Source organism: Astatotilapia calliptera, chromosome 13 (assembly GCF_900246225.1).
Source record: "Astatotilapia calliptera chromosome 13, fAstCal1.2, whole genome shotgun sequence".
NCBI lineage: Eukaryota > Metazoa > Chordata > Actinopteri > Cichliformes > Cichlidae > Astatotilapia > Astatotilapia calliptera.
The window spans coordinates 15,342,849-15,362,678 of record NC_039314.1 but is presented as its reverse complement, the minus strand read 5'-3'; the positions used below and the strand labels follow the sequence as shown (position 1 = coordinate 15,362,678).

Below are 19,830 nucleotides of genomic sequence, written 5' to 3'. Positions count from 1 at the left end.
ATGCAATTAAAAACTGTACATATTATGCAATTACACCACTGTATGGATTCATTTATAAACACCAGTCAATTTATTAGGTTCACATGTTTAACTTCTTGTTATGTGAGATTTTCCTGCACAACTATCTTTACATTTACAGAGAATTCTCTGGAAAAGACATAATATTCAGTGACTAATATTTATCTGGGTGAAAATATTTTGTCAATTCTAGAGGTCTGAGGAGAACGGCCAGCCTGCTTCGATTTGATAGGAAGATTACTCTAACTCGAATAACCAGCCATTACAACTGAGGTATGCAGAAAAGGGCCTCTGAATGCACAACATTTAAAGCATTAAAGCTGTAGATGGGCTACAGCTGCATAAGAACGTACCAGGTGCCACTTTTTTCAGCTAGGAACAGGAAAATGAGGCTACAGTTCAAACGGGCTCACCAACATTGATAAACAGAAGATTGGAAAAAGTTGCCTGGTCTTATGAGTCTCAATTTCTAATGGTAAGGTCAGAATATGAAAGCATGAGTCTGTGCATTTTGGGCTTATGGCCATAATCCATTAGAATTTTGTGGCTTCGATCGAAATTCCATTGTAATTTCTTTAATTACAGATTTGCATAAGAATTTCAATCACTAAGATAGGCAGAGTTTCAGTGAGATAAAGCCTACATTTTAATTAAAACCTCCATGCCACTGCTTGATATTGCGTTCATCTATATTTGGTTCACATGACAGGACAGCCCACATATTTTTAAAGACACATTTATGGAATTAATAGAAAATTAAGGACACACAAAATCTGAAAACAATTACAAAATAGCTCCAGGATCATTAAATCATTTGTGTCAGTGAGCAAAATCCTATTTCAACCTATCATAGATTAACAGATGACCTGTAACTTTACTCATCAGTTCAAACTGTTGTATGTATGCCAGGTCATTCATTTATTAAAACATATTTATTGCATATTCAAATTATTCCCTGTAGGTGCAGTTATATCATGTTGAGCACATATTTCAGCTCCCACATGAATATGTGGCTCTTTCCCTATTTACTAAACAGTCATGTATAAACCTCTTTTAAATCACTAAATATGCAAAACTATGTTTCTGCATTACTGGTTAAATCTCCCAGCTCTACGTTGGAAAGGTAAACTACAGCGCAGCTAGACAAGAAGTATAATTTTAAGGAGCTTTTCTAATATCATTTGTGTTTGATATCTGGGGATTTTAATGTGACAACCATGCATCAATATTGCTCTCTGAGCATCCAAGGCTGTTCTTTGTTTATGTGTGTGCGTGTCCCAGCGCTTCAGAAGAAAAAGCTGAGCCTTATGTCCTAAGTAGAAAACATGGCTGCAAGTCTCTGTGCCAGCTGGCTCATGTCTCCTGGTGAAGTGATGTGTGACAATAAATACACACTCCTTCACAAACAGCTAAGGTAGCCAAACAATAACAGGCTATAAAATCTACTGATGTGTTAAGTTTCAGCACAGTTTTCATACCTGTGACATGCGATTCATAGTTATTGTTAAAGTGTACCTCTGGGGTGTTTTGGGTGTGTTTCATAGCTACAATCAAAATAAATATCAAAATAGTTATTTAACAGTATTCAGCATAACAGCAAAAGAATATTTGAAGTAGTGAAACCACTCCAATAATGATTGTCACAGTTCTGCGTGGCTGTGTGAACAATACTGGTGTACTACACTCTACCACACAACAGAAGATGCAGGATTGACCATTCTGTGGCTTAGTGCTTATGCTTAATGTTCATAAGGAACTTTTTATTCTTAAACAATTGTGTAGAGATAGGTTTTTAATGACCCTCAACCTAAGACTAAGCCACATCAAAACAATGAAATGACCTTCTCCTTTACAAGTTTCAGTCTTGGAAGGAGCTCATGTTGAAAGCAGTGTCCATAAACTTCCTCAGCTCATTGAGGTGAGTAGATTTGTTTCCTGTCGCCGGTGCAGCCGCAGGATCTCGTCCCACATACCTGAAACAAACACGTAAGGTTTATCACCTGCAACAAGAGCTCAAATGCTTTGGCTAGTTCTCTAACTAGAAGTGAGATGATAAATAAACATTCTTACCAAATGGGTTTCTTGTTGGCAACCACTGTGAGGAAGCGTGGTCGGACATAATCATAGTAACCCATGTTCTTGTGCTCCTCCTGACACCAGATGAGCTCAGCGTTGCCGTATTTCTCCACCTCTTCACTGACCAGGTCAAACGGGAAAGGAGAGATCTGAGAGTTGGAGACCAAAAAATGACCGATGAAGAAATGACCACACAGTGTCAGTCTCATTTTAAAATCAGAGAAGAAGAACTAAAAACCTGTTCAAGCCTGATTATGGCAACATCTCTGTCCAAATTTTGCTGCTTCCTCTCCTTAGCTAGTTCATAGTAGACTTTGCCTGCACAGAAGATAACCCTCTTTACTTGGCCTGGGCTTTGACTTGCAGGGCCCTCATCAGGAATCAGTCTCTTAAATTTAGTGCCTGCAAACATAATGCATATTGAACATTAGTAATAAATGCAAATAAATACACACATAAAACATTAAAAGTTATGTCACGCTTAAAGGTAAAGCTCTACCTTTGGCAAGGTCATCAAAACCTGACCTTGCGTCCGGATGCCTGAGCAGAGATTTAGGAGTGAAAATGATCAGCTGTTTGAAGGGGAGAAGAAAAGGGAAAAAGTTTCCGTCACTGACAAACAACAGATTTATCCTGTCAGCCGTATCTTCATTGTGTGCGCTGAAAAAACTCCAGAGGAAAAAAGTTTTTATCTCTTTTTTCACGCTAATTTATTACCAACATATAGCACGCAACATCAGCACTGGGAAAACAAAACAATTCTTTAACAATCAAATAAATAAAACCCTTTGTGCTCGGTCGACCAAGTCCAGAACTTCGAAGTTTTTCCATAAAAAACCAACAATATTATCCCCTGTAGGCTTCCTCCCTAATTTGCTCTGGAACTAATTTTCTCACGCTTCGCAAAGCATCGCATTTATGTACAACAGGGGATCAGTTAAGACATTCACTGTGCCTGAAAACTGTGAGACAAAAAAGAGCATATAGAAAAAAGAAAAGACAAATGCTTTACACTTTGAAACTTTAGAGCTGAGCTAATTCTACTTACTTTTTTTTAAGTGCAGGAACATATAGACCGAATTATGACTATCGTCAAACTGAGCCTCTTATAATAGAAACATCACATCTCACACTTTCCCAACTACGATTTTGATTTCAGTCGTGTAACAAAAATGACCCAAAGAAAACAAAATATTCTGCAGGAAATATCAGGTGTGCTCTCGATTTATCGTCAGAGAAAAAAGTGGTTTATACGTGATGTGTGATTTGAAAGCTCTGATCTGATCTTTTTTTTTTTTTTATTTAAAGTACTATATGACAAGCACAAAAGCAACCTAAGTGAGACATAAAGAAACCATACTGTAGTAATGGTGATGTCACACTTTACCGGTTTTCTGAATGGCAGCAAAATCTGTCGCCTGAGCACGTGACAGTAGTTAGCAGGAGTGGAGCAGTTGACCACAATCCAGTTACATTCATACAGCTGCTGGACATCAAAGTCTCCGGTGAATTCCTTCATGGAAGTTAAATAAATGATATTAACTCTAATAAAGGTAATGACTTTGAAAAAAGAAATTGTAGTTCTATCTTCTGGCGACAATGCCACTTCTCATAAGTGGGCAGAAGATAGAGCACATAATTGCGTGAGTGCACTGTATCTCTCCCCTGCATACACACACACACACACACACACACACACACACACACACACACACACACAAGTACAGTACACAGAGGACAGTGAATGTTAATCCTCACTAATAGTTCAATCAATAACCCCATCTGAAGATGAATCTGGTAAGCTTCTGCTGATACAGCCTCCGCTATGTTCCCTCTTTTATGTTCCCTCGCAGCAACTGGTCACTGGGGACCTGAACTGCTGCTGAATACCAACACTTAGAGGCCATGATGAAGAGACTTTTCAACTCTACAGAAATGGGCAATCATCACTTAAGCAATCACCTAAGTAGCTATGATGTCAGCACAGCCAGTAAAGCAGGAAGGTAAAGAATGCTAATCGCAGTGCAATGTTCAGAGAAATAAATGATAGACTAGAAATGATCTGAAATAAATCATGGCATTAAGAAGAGGAAACCACTCCTACTGCATGTGAACATACAGGGATGTGATCTGGATCATCTTTGGTCATTTGCAGGAAGCGTTCAGGCCGAGCTGATGAATGCTCTGGACCCTAAGGACAAATCAAGACAAACAATAAATACGCACAAAATACATGATGAATTGTGACAAATAACCCAGCAGTGTCCAAATTCTAACATGATCTCACCATTCCTTCCATTCCATGTGGCAGCAGTAGGACAATGCCATTATTGCGAACCCACTTGGCCTGTCCTGAGCTAATAAACTGGTCAATGATACACTGGGCTGTATTGTGAAAGTCTCCAAACTGGGCCTCCCAGAGGATCAAAGCATTTGGGTTAGCCATGGCAAAGCCAAGCTCAAAACCTGAAGTCATAGACATGATTATTCAGAACAACCAAATATCCTCAGCATGATATTCAGCTGCTTAGTCTAGTCTTACCTACAACTCCATACTCTGATAAGGAGCTGTTGCAGACAGTGTAAGATGCCTGGTTCTCCCACAGGTGGTTCATGGGAACACAGATACGTTTGTCAACCTCTTGGTCATGTAGAACATGATGACGGTGACTACAAAACAGAAGATGTGAAACTGAGCCAGGACGGTAAGGACTCAAACAGAAAACAAGATTAGAAGACACCCTCTGAAGCAGTCCATTCACCAGCTGTGCTTTCAGTTAAAGACTGAAATCAACATGCTAACAAGCTGGGCTAGTTTTTAGAATGATAGCATTACAGTGTTCACCTTGTTTCCCTTAGTTTAGCATGCTAACATTATTAATTATAAGGAAAAGTCACCCATTTAGCAGTTATGGGGATTTTTACTCAGGACCAAAGGGAGTGAGAGACTAACAAAAAAGTAAATAAATACAGAAAACAGATCCATGCCGCCAGCTTGACTAAAAACACCACTGCTGTACCGAGTTAGGCACTTCTGTGTGAAACATAAAAACATTTACATTTAAATAATAAATTAATGAAACAATGTTTTTTCTAACTGAGTATCTCACACTGCTAAAATTAATGCATCAATTTAAGAGGCCCATATATTTTTTTTTAAAAAGTAATAGTAACATATATTTTTAATTGGTGATTAATATTGCTTTTATCTGTAATGCAAAATTATTAACTTGTTTAGTATCTACAAAAGGAAGAATGAAAATTAAATGACAATTTGCAAGAACATATAGAAATGTGATTTAAATGACCTTGAACAGGGTTTTCGGTGCCAGATAGGTTAATCTGAGTATTTCAAATCGACGCTGATCTGCTGGGATTTTCCCACAAATCACCCCTTGGTTTTACAGAAAATGATAGAAAAGAGAGAAAGTATCCAGTGAGAGGAAAAGACGTTCTAAGGGTGAAAACGTCTTGTTGATGCCAGAGGTCAGAGGAGGATGGCCAGGCTCCTTCAAGCTGATAGGGAGATAAGGGCAACTTATCAAATAACCACTTGGTACAATCTATGGTATGCAGAAGAGCATCTCTGAATTCAAAACACATACAGCAGCAGAAGAACACACCAAGTGGCACTCCCGCCAGCTAAGAACAGGAAACTGAGGTTCTCTCCTACACGGACTCACCAACACTGGACAATAGAAGACTGGAAAAATGTTGCTGGGTCTGATGAGTTATAATTTCTACTGTAACATTTGGATGGCAGGGTCAGAAACTGGCATAAAGAAGCATGGTTCCACCCTGCCTTGTATCAACAGTTCAGGCTGTTGCTGATGGTGGTGTAATGGTGTGGGGGATATTTTTGGGGGGTACACTTTAAGGGTCCTTAGAACCAACTGAGAATTACTCCACGGTGACCAGATCTGCAGTAAATGTGTGACTCCATCATGTCAATATGGCTCAAAATCTGCAAGGAATATTTCCAGCACTCTGTTGAACCTATAACATGAAGAATTAAGGCTGTTCTGAAGACCAAAAGAGGTTCAAGGGAGCCCAACTGCTAATAGCAGGTAGTGCCAGTAAGTTTATGCTGTCTTTAGTGATTGTGGTGAAAACAGCACTCTTCCAAGGAAATGTTCAAAGGTCTTTAATCCAGGAGATGCACTGCAAGCATTGAAGCCTGTGTTCCTAGCTCATAAAGGCACTTTCCTCTCTAGCGATCTTCTGTCAGTATGAAGCTCAACAAGAGTGGATGTGAGCAAAGACCCAAATCTTAACAAGTTTTGCCAGTCCGCTCAGTCCCACTAAGGAATCATCCTTCAAATCCAGCACGCTCAGACAGTCACTTAGACCCCTTTAAGATCACTTTCATGACATCTACACACACACACACACACACACACACACACACACACACACACACACACACACACACACACACACACACACACACACACAGAGTGATGGATGTTATGTAATATTAAGGCAGAATAACTGCAGGAAATAACCCAAATCATTGTGCCGAATGCAATATAGTTCCTCCATGAAGACTAGATTATCATGATAGTAATCTTTTACATAGTATTGTCCATAATTATGGGCTAATGAGGGCTCCAAATGTACTGCATAATTGTCTTGCTTGATCCTTAATCTACATTTGGAGAAGATACATTTTCTCTTCAAGAAATATGCTTATGAAATAACAACAGCATCTATTGTATTAATTAAGGTAGCACACATAATTTCACATTTCATTTTTCACAATTTGTTTGCACCCAATCCACAAAGGGAAAAAAAAACTTTTAAGAGAGCTCTCTCTTAATTGCCTCATAAACAGCATGCCTACATTTATTCACTTTATTTTCACACACACTCACAAAAACACACACAGTTCCTCTGCCAGGGGGCCCCATTAGTCAGGGAAAGGGGCGCACGCTGAAGCGCATGCAACCTATCCAAACACAACGACTGAATCTATTAGTCCACGCTGTTACGTACATCACAGAAACGCAAGCAGGCCCACTCAACTGTAACATGCCAATATGCTCAGCTCCTAAACACTATGAAAGGAACCAGACTAGTGGGGGATAAAAACAAAACAAAAAACAGTGTAGGTAAGAGGAAGAAAAAAGCTGTGAGGTAAATTACAGGTAGGAGAGCAAATACAAAAAACTGATCGGGGATTAACAGGTGATACATAGCTAAGAGTGGATCCAACATTTGACTGGGGTAATTTTTTCCCAACTAGGTGAATTGCATTGCTGAAGGGGACATCGGGGTGGGAGACATAGATGTCATTGGTAAATGCGAAGCAAAAAGAAAAAGCCCTGTAGCCTCTGGTTAGTTAGCGTGATGTATGTCGCTGTAAACTGAGATGGGGAGTGTCAGTGAAGATGAGCTGGTAGAGAAATGATAGGGGACAGACGAGACAGGCACAGAGCAAGGGAGGCTGGTTTTGTTCATGTGTCACTCGTTCCCTCTATACCATGACAACACCATGTGGGCTTCAGCGTTCCCAGGAGACTGCACTGACGTCTTTTGTCTGGCAAACTCGCTATGCCACTCTTCCCACACCCCTGCTTACTTAATTTACTATCTGTCAGAGAGTGCCATTTACCCTTTAACACTACTTAGAAATGTTGACAATGAAATATGATGGATCTTTAAAGATATGTAGTACACTTTAACAATTCAAGAACTATATCTAAAAAATGAAGACGTTCAAAATAATGAACGGTGCTCCTTATTCTTCTTAATTAAGCATGCAAGCTAATTTAGTTAGAGGACAGTTGTGTTTATGAGGACTACCCATCTACAAAAATCTATATAGCAAAAGTTAATATACCTAAACGTCTTTTGCACAATTGCGCAGAGCTCTGTAACAGACCTTTGCAGCATGGTGAGCTCCTCCCAAGACAAATGTGACAATTTAAAAAATTCAGACAGTGACTTTTTACATCTTGATAATGCATGCTCAATCAATCAGGTAAGGAAATCCCAGAAAGTTCATTCTGTTCATCCTGATGTAGCATTTTCAGTCACTCCCTCAGCAGTGAGTTTTTCAAAGTACTTTTTCAGCACGTGTTTTTCCTCCCACTGAAAATGCTACATTCAGATAAATAGAATCAACTTTCTGGGAGTGACTCCTCACAGGCTCACCTAAAGGTTCCTCGTTCAACATCTTGCCCGCTCAGTCGTACATGTATGCCATCTTTCAGGAGGGAGCCAAAGGCTATGTACTCTCCTAGAGCCCAGTCCATCTGACGACTCTTCACTAGGTCAGCTCGACCACGCAGGATACGGGACACACCTGTAGAACCGAACACACAAACACACAGGCAAAAGACACATATGACTAAAAATATTGTGTTGTGTGGATGGAAGAGCGGTGTGATGGTTAACACTGTCACCTCGCAGCAGAAAGGTCCAGAATTTGAGGCTAACTGGGGCTTTTTTGTGTGGGGTTTACATGTTAATCGCACAATCCATTGGAGATTCTTAAGTTGGCCACAGGTGTAAATGTTTCTTTTTTGTGTTAGCCCTACAACAGACTGGCGACGTGTCTATAGCATATGTCGGCTCTCACCTTATGGCAGGTAAAAGAGGCTCCGGCCTGCCAGCCACTAACTTGGATAAAACAAATATGAATGGTATTAAATGGATGGACTGTGCTGTAAATAGAATTTTTTAAAAAATGTTACAGTCTCAATAATTCTTTAGCTTTTTTGTTACATGAGCTTTCCAGTTCTGAATTTTGGAAAGGATGTGTTATGTAGATTTGTGTAATTTAAAAACATTACACTCACAAGTGTTTATGACCACCTTTCCAAAATCTCCAATACTTTGTAAAATGTAAATAACAACAGGGTGTAAGGCTTTACAAATTATTTAAATCCCTTTATTAATTTAAATAAACAGTACAAAAACAAGCTGATTTTTTTTACCATTAAACTGTATCACTGGTTCTTTGTTTTGTCTATTAACAACAATTTGAAAAGCAATTGCTTTACTAGGTTTACCTCAACCATGCAGGACATGGCACAGTGGCTTACAGAGGTTTCAAAACTTGGCCCTGTCACTGTGCATATATATTCCACAGTATATCAATGTTACTGCTACCACCACTACTATGACTGATCCTCTGTCTCACTGCTTTGTTCTCTGGCATAAAGCAACCAGACTCACCAGGGTGGATGTTAAAACCTTCCAGAGGCACTGAGCTGGCTATCTGCCCAATGTGCTGCAGAACCTCCTCGTCCAGTCCTGTAGGGAGGCAGCTCATGCTCTTGGGCTCTCCCTGCGCTGTGAAAAAATCTGCAGAAAGCAACACAATCACTCCATCGGGGAAACAGAAATTACTCACAAAAACAGTAAATAAAACATTAACTTAAAAACTAACTATAATTTTCATGGTTAACTCACTTTTTGTTTCTAAGTGGATAATTTACCTGGCCAAGGGGAGTCGAGCCAGTGCCGAATGTGTAAGATCTTTTCATCTTTAGAGCTGGTGTATGCCTCCTCACATATTTTGTCATATTTTGCAACTTCTTCCTGCAAATACATTTTGTAATAATAAATGCTACAATTTCCCTAATGCTAACTAAAGTGTGCTTTAATCACAGACCTTCAGCTGACTAGCCTAAACAGTGTGCAGCAGCAATAATATAGAGAGATAGAGGGGAAAAGTCTCCAGAAGCATTCGTGCCTTTGCTATATATTATAAATGGAGTGTGAGTCCAAATAGCAGGCCTCACAACAGAAAGCAGTGTCCATCAAAAGCCAGAAGGAAGGAGCTGTAGTATTACTCTGCCATGTGATATAAAAAAAAAAAAATCAGAATGGATGTTATGGTCAAAGTTTCTGTTGTGGGTGAAAAACCTCTGCAATTGCACTGAATGGCGACAGAACCGCATACTTTAACTTCACTGGGCAATATATACTCTATGTGAGGGATTGTGAGGCTAGATGACTGAAGTGAGGCAGTAAATTGAAACTCAAATACAGCTGTGCTAGCATAACATATTTAGTTGAAGGCTAGGGTAATATCTAAGTGTGATTTAATGCACATAGCCCAGCAGATGGTGATATACCAAATAAAACTGCATACAGTAGCAGCAGCAATATACAGTATATTTAACAAGAGAAAACACTACTAGATCACAAACCTCAAATTCCTGCAGTGTCACCACTCCCTCAGCAATGAGTTTTTCAGAGTACTTTTTCAGCACATGCTCCTGCCGATGGATCTGTTTGTACATCAGCGGCTGGGTGAACATGGGCTCATCCATTTCATTATGGCCAAAACGTCTGTAACAAACCTGCAAAAACAGACACTTTAAAAATAAAACTGCTACACATACGTAAGAAGCTGTTAATCTATTTAGACTCGGCTGCGGCTGACCAGGTCAATGACGACATCCTTGTTGAATGTGGCCCTCCACTCTGCAGCTACGCGGCACACATACATGACAGCCTCGGGATCGTCCGCATTCACATGGAAGATGGGCGCATTGACAACCCGAGCCACGTCAGTGGGGTAAGGAGATGAGCGGGCCACTCGAGGATCTGTAGTGAAGCCAATCTGACAACAACCACATGCCAAAATTGGTACACTAATTTTGCTTCATTTTATGTAATACAATTTAACACACAGACAACAGGAGACAGACAAATTATTTTCCAGATATTTTTTAATAAGTGGGATTGTACTTAAGTGATGCCAAAGTTCCAATACCTGGTTGTTGACCACCACATGGATTGTACCATTTGTGGTATAAGAGGGGAGTTCACTCAAATGGAACGTCTCATAAACAACTCCTTGTCCCGCAAAAGCAGCATCGCCGTGCATCAAAATAGACATCACCTTAAAAATCACATTATAGGCTTAAAGGAAGCATTTTGCTATCATTTTTTTAGACAGTAAAAGTATTGTGCAAAAGTCTTGAGCTACGCGTCATTTCTTTATACTAATAAACCTCTGTGCTATGTGGGGGTATTGAATGTTTAAATATACAAATATAATTGAGACTGTGGGATTTGTATAAAATATTTGTATATACTGTAGAGATGTCACTCACGGGCTCTATGTCTCAAATGAAGACCCACACATAGCACAGGGGTTTACTAGTATGAAGAAATAAAGGGTGGCTGAACACTGTCGCACAATGCTGTATCCGGTACAATAAGGGTTACCTTCTTTCCTTGAGTGTCTCCTCTGTAGAACTGCTCTGCTTTGGTCTTTCCCTGAACCACTGGATCCACTGCCTCGAGGTGCGAGGGGTTTGCCACGAGTGACAGCGTGATGTTCTTGTCAGTCTCACGGTTAATCCTCTCGTGGTACATCCCCAGGTGGTATTTGACATCACCCGAACCCTACATGCATAAAAAATGGAGACTGAATAAAGCATCAGCTGTAAGTCCAGACTTATTTTCTCTGAGAGTTTTCCACATATCACCTCATCAGCAGCCTCTAATTTGGGGTCAAACTGACAAAAGATCTGATCCAGGTCCTTACGGATCACATTAGCCAAGACATTCAGTCGACCCCTGAAAGTACAGTTTATAAATATATATAAACAGAAGGAAAAGACTTTAAAAAAGACTGATGTAAGAAATAGGAAATGCACATTACCGATGTGGCATCCCCATGATTACGCTGTCGATCCCTGCTGCGCTTGACTTGTCAATGATGGTTTTAAGAGCAGGAATGAGAACTTCGCAGCCTTCCAAACCAAAACGTTTCTCCGATGACCACTTTCTCGCCAGGAAGTCCTCAAACCTAGACACAATAACAGATCTTAACAGATCCCATATATGGACCACAGATGCTTGTGCTACTAACAGGTAGCTGTGAACAGCTGGTTATACAAAATATACTGGTTCTGACTGATGATAGCATATGCTCCATTACAGTAATTTATTTTTAGAATAATACCATGATGCCTTAAACACCTTGTACTCAAGCATTTAGAAAATGCATCTCACTACGTGTGTGTGTGTGTGTGTGTGTGTGTGTGTGTGTGTGTGTGTGTGTGTGTGTGTGTGTGTGTGTGTGTGTTTGTCATCAGAACAGGACAGTGACAACAGAATAAAACAAGCAAGGATACAATAAGACATATATTCACCCTAGCGAGATCATTTTAAGGACCCTGCAGTGACTTATGAGCTAATTTATTAAGGATAAAAATGAGCTCACATGAAGAATAGGGTGTGTTAACTTCCTATTTTGTTTATGTTATGTGAGTCAGTGTTGCGAGCTATAACTAAAGGTGAGGTATTGCGCTGTCACCACAGTGTGAATTTGTTTATTCACTGCTGACCGTGTGGATCTGATCAGGCGCGCTAGCAGGGTTCTCTTCTCAGCACTAGTGAACTGCATGATTCCCGGAGTCTCGAACTTCTGACGAATCCACTGACACTGGTTCACATTATTAATGAACATAAATTCAACCCCTATGTGACTGCAGTAGGATGCCTGAAAGCAAAAAGTTGCAAAGTAAAAGAAATGCACAGAAAGGAAACAGCACGACAGCTTCTCCTGTTCATCGGAGACACGTATGTACAAATACCTCTAGTCTGCGTATGATTTCTCTAAGTGGAAGGGTAGTCTCTTGTCCACCGATGAAGGTGGTGTGGGGCAGCTGGAAACTTCTATCCAAGTCAGACTCATCAAGACCATATAAACCTAAAACAAAACCACATGAAACAAATATCTAATTAAGACTCTTAAGAAAGGCACAAGATATAATTTACTGACTCACTTTGAGCGCATACTCCAAGCTTAAACAAAATACTTTCCACCCAAAATTAAGATTTAAGTTGGTTTCATTTAATCAAATGAATCTATTACAATTTGTGTCCCACGTCACTGCAGACAAAGGCCTATACCCTATAATGGTTTTCAACAGGGATTAAGAAAGGAATAATCAATGACCTGGCAATTGAGTATTGATCAATTTTCAGATCAATTTTCAGTTTATTGGAAGAATTAAAGTCCTCCCAATTTTTTAATATTATGTAAGAAGAAATCGTAGTAAAGCGACCCAAAAAAACTATACAAATACATATTTAAAGTGTCTGATTCCATAAATTTATCTTGTTGCTGTGGTGAGACTAGTTGAATTAAAAAAAAAAAACAGTCTTTTTTTCTTTGTTTTTAAATGTGAAAAAAAATGACAATATTTAAGTTTTAATATTTACGAGGTACTCTTATACTAAAGTTAAAGATTGAATGTATATGTGTGTGTGAAGTTGCATGTACATATGTGAAAGCTGTAAATACATAAACAACTCAGAAGACAAAGAAAGAAACAGAAAAGATGATCTTGTGTGAGCAATGTGAGCTACTTTCAGCTATCACTTATTCACAAGGGGTTGCCACAGCAGGTAGCTCTGCATGTATTATTTGGCAGATTTTTATGCTGGATGTGCAACACCCAAAGGTTTTGTGTCTCACGGTGTGAGTAAGGTAAAGACCAAAAAACCATCCATCCATCTGTTTTCCGCCTATCCAATTCAGGGTGGGGGGGGCTTTGGGGGTACTGAAGCCTATTATCCCAATCGTTACATGGCAAAACTCTGGGTACACCCTGGACAGATTTATAATCTGTTGCAGGGCTAACACATAGAGACAGAAAAACATTCATGCAGGAGTGCCCAGAGAAAACCCACACATACATGGGGAGAAGATGCAAACTTCACACAGAAAGGCTTACCCTATTCCTGTGTATTTTTTTCACCTCCTTTTATAATCTCTGTCTTTTCAGGTGAATGTTTATCTTACATCTCAATGTATCACTACTCAGCTGGTGTAGTCATTAAAAGAAGCAAGACAGGCACTGGTTTCAGTTCAGGGCAGAAGTTTCAACGGGTTAAGGTGAAGGGGAACAGGATCTCCACCGTGATTGAAAAAAGTAATTGCAACAATGGTTGATACATTAAAGGAAGAAACTACTACTCCTCTAAAATATTGTAACTGTGATTGAAAAGAGGCAAACAAAGGATGTTAGATGGAACGACTGAGCAAGAAGGTATGTGGCGCATATCTCAGTTAGGTGTATATATTACAGCTTATGACGTAGTCATGGTAATGAATTATTCAACAATTAAAACAAACTGAAAAACTATACAATCATTTATTGTTAAATCCAATTATCAACCATTCAAGCACATTAATGCATTAGTAATGATTTTCTAATTGTATCTAAGTCATGCTAATGCTAATTAAATATGCTTGGGTTTAGGACTGCTAGTCAGTCAAAACAAGCAATCTAAAGACATCCTATCAGCCTATGGGGAATTGTAGTGCCCATTTTTCACATTTTATAAATGAAATGATTAATTGATCTATCAAAATATAATAAGCAAATGATTAATTACTAATGAAAATAATGATTAGCTGGTCTAAATGAGATTGCAGAGCCCCCTCCAGCATGGCTTGCTAAGAATTAACTGACAAACTTCAGAAGTTTCATCTGAGATGATTGGTTTGATGGCAAAGACTTCCAAAAAAATTGATTAGAAAATAAACAATAATACACTATTAATTTATAGATAGTAATGTAGAAGGGCCCATGGATGTAGTGCCCCCACATACAGGTACAATAAGGTTCTGTGGTAACAAAACCCACCTGAGAGGGCTGGTCAAGCTCAAGATTACTGGCAAACATAAGAGGAGACAGGTGCAAATCATATTAGGAACACAGCAAAGACAAAGGGGGCCAAGAATAGACTTGTGTACAATCAGCTGACCAAATAAGGGGCCATGGAGGCTGTCATTAGCTTTCATTAGGGAACTATAGCCCTGGTGATCATACATAATGCGATGCTATGTCATGACTCTCACTGATCACTGATAACACCAGCCAACAGAAACAACGTCTCTCTTTTCCTCCCTCTCACTCGCTCTCTCTCCTCCTTACTATCTATTCCTGTAGACTTCGATCGCTTTCTGTGGCCATCCCACATCCTCCGACCCTCAGTTCGCTAAATGAAATGGAGAATGACAAGAGCTCAGCCTGAGATTAATGACAGCATCAGGCTGACCAACCAGTATACAGACTTGATAGGTGCTTTGTACTGAAAAACCACATCCACTCATCAGTGTGATCAGTTATATAACCCTTGATCTTTAATGTAAGTGAAGCTGTACATGTATCTACTGTAAAAAATACAAAAATGTTGAAATACGGTCCAAGAAACAGACAAATACAATCTTGTCACCATAAGCAAGGCAAGATTAAGCTTTTGAGACTGAAATCCTAAAACATGGGAAGCATCTTTAGAGTTAAATACAAGGGAAGATTTCTATAGTAGGATACTCATCAGCATATATACAGCCTCAGGGTTAAATCCATATATATTCCATCAGACGGGGTCTAAAACAAGGAGTCCCATACAACTTCCTCTTCAAAGCCTAAATCAGACATGACTCAAATGACTAAAAGAAAGCATCTCACCTAATTTATCAATAGTGGTGATCAGGTCGGACGGAACGAAAGAGTCGAGGTCAGCATCCAGGATTCCTAAAGGGTCTAACTGAGCAACATGGTGACCACGGATCTAAACAGAGAGACAGATGGAAATGTGCAGTGGGGGTGAAGAAAAGATAGAGAATTAGATTTAAAAAAACTAAATGAGAGAATCTGACAGGCAGAAAAAAATAATAAGCAATTTGGTTTCCATCATCAAACTGAGTATGAACAGCTGGAGAATAAGCTAACACTCAGTTATAGGTCAACCTTTCAGAGAAAAGATACTCCTGGGAGAGCTTTTATGTCTGTGTACACACGCAGACATAAACATTTCCACCAGGACTGCAACAAGCTGGGAATAAAAATGACGCCTTTGCCAAAAGACTGAATTTAATAAATCCCTTGGATAGTTCCTTGAATTAATTAGAGGGCGAGTGGAAATGTTACCACCTGCTTTGTTTGAGTAGTCTCTTTGATTTTTCCATTTTCAAAAAGCAGTCAGGGTAAGTAGGTTGGAGTTAATCTTGCAATTTGCATAACCTCGTGCAGTGACAAACAAGTTGTATATTCCTTTTAATACAAGGACACGCACAAACAGCTTTCTTTGCCAATTGCATCTGCTTCTCCAAGTCCAAGCGGAGTCTGTTTGATGTATTTTTCACATACTCGTCAGAGATGCAAATAGTCAGTTGCAGCTCGAGATGGATGACATCTTAATTCCATACACAGACACTGCCTTAAGATTTAAATGGATAGCTATGAGATGTGACTTAATTATATCATAAATCAGCATCACATCAAAATTAAATGTCTGTATATCTATCTGTGTGTGTGTGTGTGTGTGTGTGTGTGTGTGTGTGTGTGTGTGTGTGTGTGTGTGTGTGTGTGTGTGTGTGTGTGTGTGTGTGTGTGTGTGTTATCCTCACAGCTGTGCCAGGTGAGTGTGGCCTACCTGGTAAGCTCTAATGAGGGTGTGCACAGCCAGGTGGTCCTCCACCACTTTCTCTGCCACGTCTAGTGAGTGGGACAACACTCGGCCCTGCAGCAGAGCAGAGGGCCGTCTCTCATCCGCCTCGCCAGATGGACCGGAGGCCTGGATGTTACGGAAGAAACTGTCCCAAGACTACAGCAGAGAGACAGACAGATCCATCAAAGGAACGCTGGTATATGTAACATGATTATTCAGTGACTAGTGAATGCTTGGACACGGGTGACAGAATAGGGAAAAGCTGGATGAGAATCCAGGACAACGCAACTACATCAGATGCCCCAGGCAGCTGAACTAAGAATAACATAATTTAACAAGAAAAACCTTAGTAAGGTCAGGGATATTCAGCTGTATTTCAGGACCAGCACTGGCACCAGCTTGCAATTTGAGTAACTTCTGCAGAAATTCTCTAGGTGTCATAGTTTTCTCTTTAAATTTTCATTTATGGAAAGGTATATTCAACCGACCTTTTTCTGTGTAACTTAAGATGCAGTTTATGCTACACATTGTTACCTCGTGGACGTTTTTATGGTCATCCAGCCATGCCAAATACATCTCCTCCACATAGCTGGAGTTGCTGACCACTGCTGGAAGAGGATCAGTCCTAGAGGAGCAGCCTCTCTTTGGATGAGCCCAGCAGCGCCAGGTCAGCCCTCCTGCACGCCATCGAAGGAAGGGGCTCCCTCCACCTTTCAGCACACCAGCTAATACCCGAAACTGACTCATCTAAAAAAAAAAAAACCCAAAAAAAAACAAACCCTAAGGTTAACACTAAAGGTTAAGACAGACATACCACGCAGGAATGTGAACAGAGATGATTTTTTTTTTTTTACCGCAAACGGAATGGGACATTTTTGTAAAAATCCCAGCTAGAGTGATACTCATCTGTGTTTGGGAAAAGCGCAAATCACACCTAAAGGGACTGTGTTTGCAACACAGGGTGGCTTTAACAGTTTGCACTGAGTTTCACTAAGATCAGCCTGAAGGAACAGTCCGTTTCTGCGTAGAACGTGTGCAGCTGCAAAACGCGAACAGCCCGTATGACGCTCCACTAAGTGCGGCAGTATGTGACCGACTGCTACATTCTTCCTCACCTTTTTCCTGCATGATCTTTTTTGTTTCCTTCACTCAACATCGCAGGCATCAGTATCAAAACATTTTATATTTCATTCTGCGACTGTTCCACTTTCGGACCTCTAATCCCTCACCAAAATAAATCCTCATAATCTCCGCTCGTCCCTGATACTGCTCAAGCGCAACACGGAACAAAAATATACAGGGTTAAAATGTCACCTGCCTTTTATTTCTATAAAGTGCCTTTACCTTAGACTGCACTGTTCTTTGGCTTTACTGTCATCGCCGAGAGGTGCAAGTGGGACAGGTATCAATGAAGGTGACACAGATCCGAGGACAAGAGCAGCTGCTCGGCACGCCCCCTCGGTGTCAGGTGACGCTTCTCCGCACAGAGGCAACTTGCTGCACCCAAAGGTACCTAGGTAGCGACCTAAAATATCTGTTCATACAGAGGATTTAAAAAAGATCATTAAAAACAAATAGATGTAATCAAATAAACATATATAGCACATATATAGCAACCCTATTAGTTCTTGTGTTTGTGCTGTGAACTCAATTTTATAATCAGAGAACTTTCCTCAATCCTGTCACTTCAGGCACACGGTTAACATCCACCCAAGTAATTTTTCTTTCTAAGATGCATCACACATATGTCAGTGTTAATTACATAAACCAATTAAACTTTTATAAAGGCTGAACACGAGTCATTTGATCAAGGGCTTTCAGATTGATGGGCTTCTACCTTGAGTGGGTTAAACAATAAAATAATTGGCCCTCCCTCCACCCTCTTTCCTTCCCCATTTCTAACCCCGCTCTCGTCCTCATCTGGATTTTCATCTTTCATACTTGCTGCCACAGAAGGAACAGTATTATCAATCATGACAAACACACCACTGAAAGGGGGATAATGGAGTGAGCACTAGTCGCAAGAGGATCAAGCAGACAGAACAGGGTAGGTCTAAATATCAGAGCATCGCTAATCACAGCATCCCCGTTTTCTTGTTTTAAGCTCCTTTTAATGACACGAAAATGTCTGTTTCTTAACACACTTCATATAACAATGTATCAATAATTCTCAGCCAGCAATAAGGCTCAGTGTCTCCTGAGAGTTTTTTCCTTTTTTCTATTATTTGCATTTGCTTAACATTTGAGTTTGCTGCTGCTCTGCAGGTGACCCGGACTTTGCAGGGTCAGGCAATTATGAACTGAAATGCCATTTTGTTGCAGTGACTTTGCCGCCTGACGGAGATGGAGTGAAGACCAGTTGCTTTTTGGCACGTTATTATTAATGTTCATTGATGAAACGACCTGTGCCGCTGGGTAACATTACAAGCTCGATGTTAAATAACTTCCCGTTTAGAATGATTACATCACTACACTGGGCAAAACCGGAGCGGCTGTCTGTGTCTGCAGTGGTGAAAATCAGAAAGGAGTGAATATTCCATAAACACCCATTTCTAGTGATATATAAAGATGAATTAAAAAAGGGAAAAGAGAAGAAAACAAAACAGTCTTACTATATCATCATTTCTGTTGACTAAGGTTATTCATTTGCAGGATCAGCCTGCCAAATTCAGTCAATGTTTAGTGTTGTTTGATTAAATCCAGCAGGCACCAGCAACCTGAATAATGTTCGCATCCAGGTAACCCACGCTCACATCGACAGTTAGATCTGCTTAACCAAATTAACTTTATGCGTGAGTCCGCAGCTTGTTTGGTCAATGCAGGCCTCAGTACAAAGAGCAGAAGAAGCAGATAATGTGTAATCCACTTACCCCAGCCAAGCCTACACACCATTTATGGAAGTCCACGTCATGAGGTTATTTAGGAGCCCTAATTCATCTAATACAGCATGTTTGAAGGCGGAATTTAATTTTTCTGAAAGCCCTAGGTACACGTGCTATCACAAAAATCAATCAGATGATTAAATAATGTATGATTTCATGAAATTAAGTGACAGTGAAGTGCAGTGCCAAGACACTGTTCCAAACTGGACGAAGCCCCGAGATTGCAGCAAAATCTGTTATTTTTGATGGATAATTACATTACCCTGATGTATAGAAACTACATAATGTTACACTACAGAACGACCTCTTTAAAGAATTTTCGGTTCAATCATTGCGCCTAAATTTCACATTGTGGCGATCACTTTATTCAGTGAACCGTGTTTATTTGAGCAGGGAAACGCAACGCAGAGCAGAGAAA

General features: G+C 40.0%; 1 protein-coding gene across 3 annotated transcripts; it reads right to left on the bottom strand.

The window, feature by feature from the left end:
* Window positions 1-47: 47 nt before the first annotated feature.
* ogdhl (oxoglutarate dehydrogenase L) lies at window positions 48-18,004 on the bottom strand. Of its 3 annotated transcripts, none has more exons than XM_026190351.1 (23): window positions 17,875-18,003; window positions 17,065-17,277; window positions 16,516-16,686; window positions 15,549-15,651; window positions 12,660-12,775; window positions 12,411-12,565; window positions 11,723-11,869; window positions 11,547-11,637; window positions 11,284-11,463; window positions 10,826-10,954; window positions 10,493-10,672; window positions 10,257-10,409; window positions 9,540-9,642; window positions 9,277-9,405; window positions 8,251-8,401; window positions 4,637-4,764; window positions 4,382-4,560; window positions 4,214-4,285; window positions 3,482-3,607; window positions 2,594-2,666; window positions 2,333-2,496; window positions 2,089-2,243; window positions 48-1,991 (listed from the first exon to the last, which is right to left on the bottom strand). In XM_026190351.1, the coding sequence occupies exons 2-23, from the start codon at window positions 17,275-17,277 to the stop codon at window positions 1,877-1,879; spliced, it is 3,033 nt and encodes a 1,010-aa protein (XP_026046136.1). In that variant the 5' UTR covers window positions 17,875-18,003; the 3' UTR covers window positions 48-1,876. The 3 variants fall into 3 exon arrangements, with proteins under 3 accessions (XP_026046136.1, XP_026046137.1, XP_026046138.1); XM_026190352.1 differs by lacking the exon at window positions 17,875-18,003 and adding an exon at window positions 17,646-17,829; XM_026190353.1 differs by lacking the exon at window positions 3,482-3,607 and having other exon boundaries at window positions 17,875-18,004.
* Window positions 18,005-19,830: the final 1,826 nt, after the last annotated feature.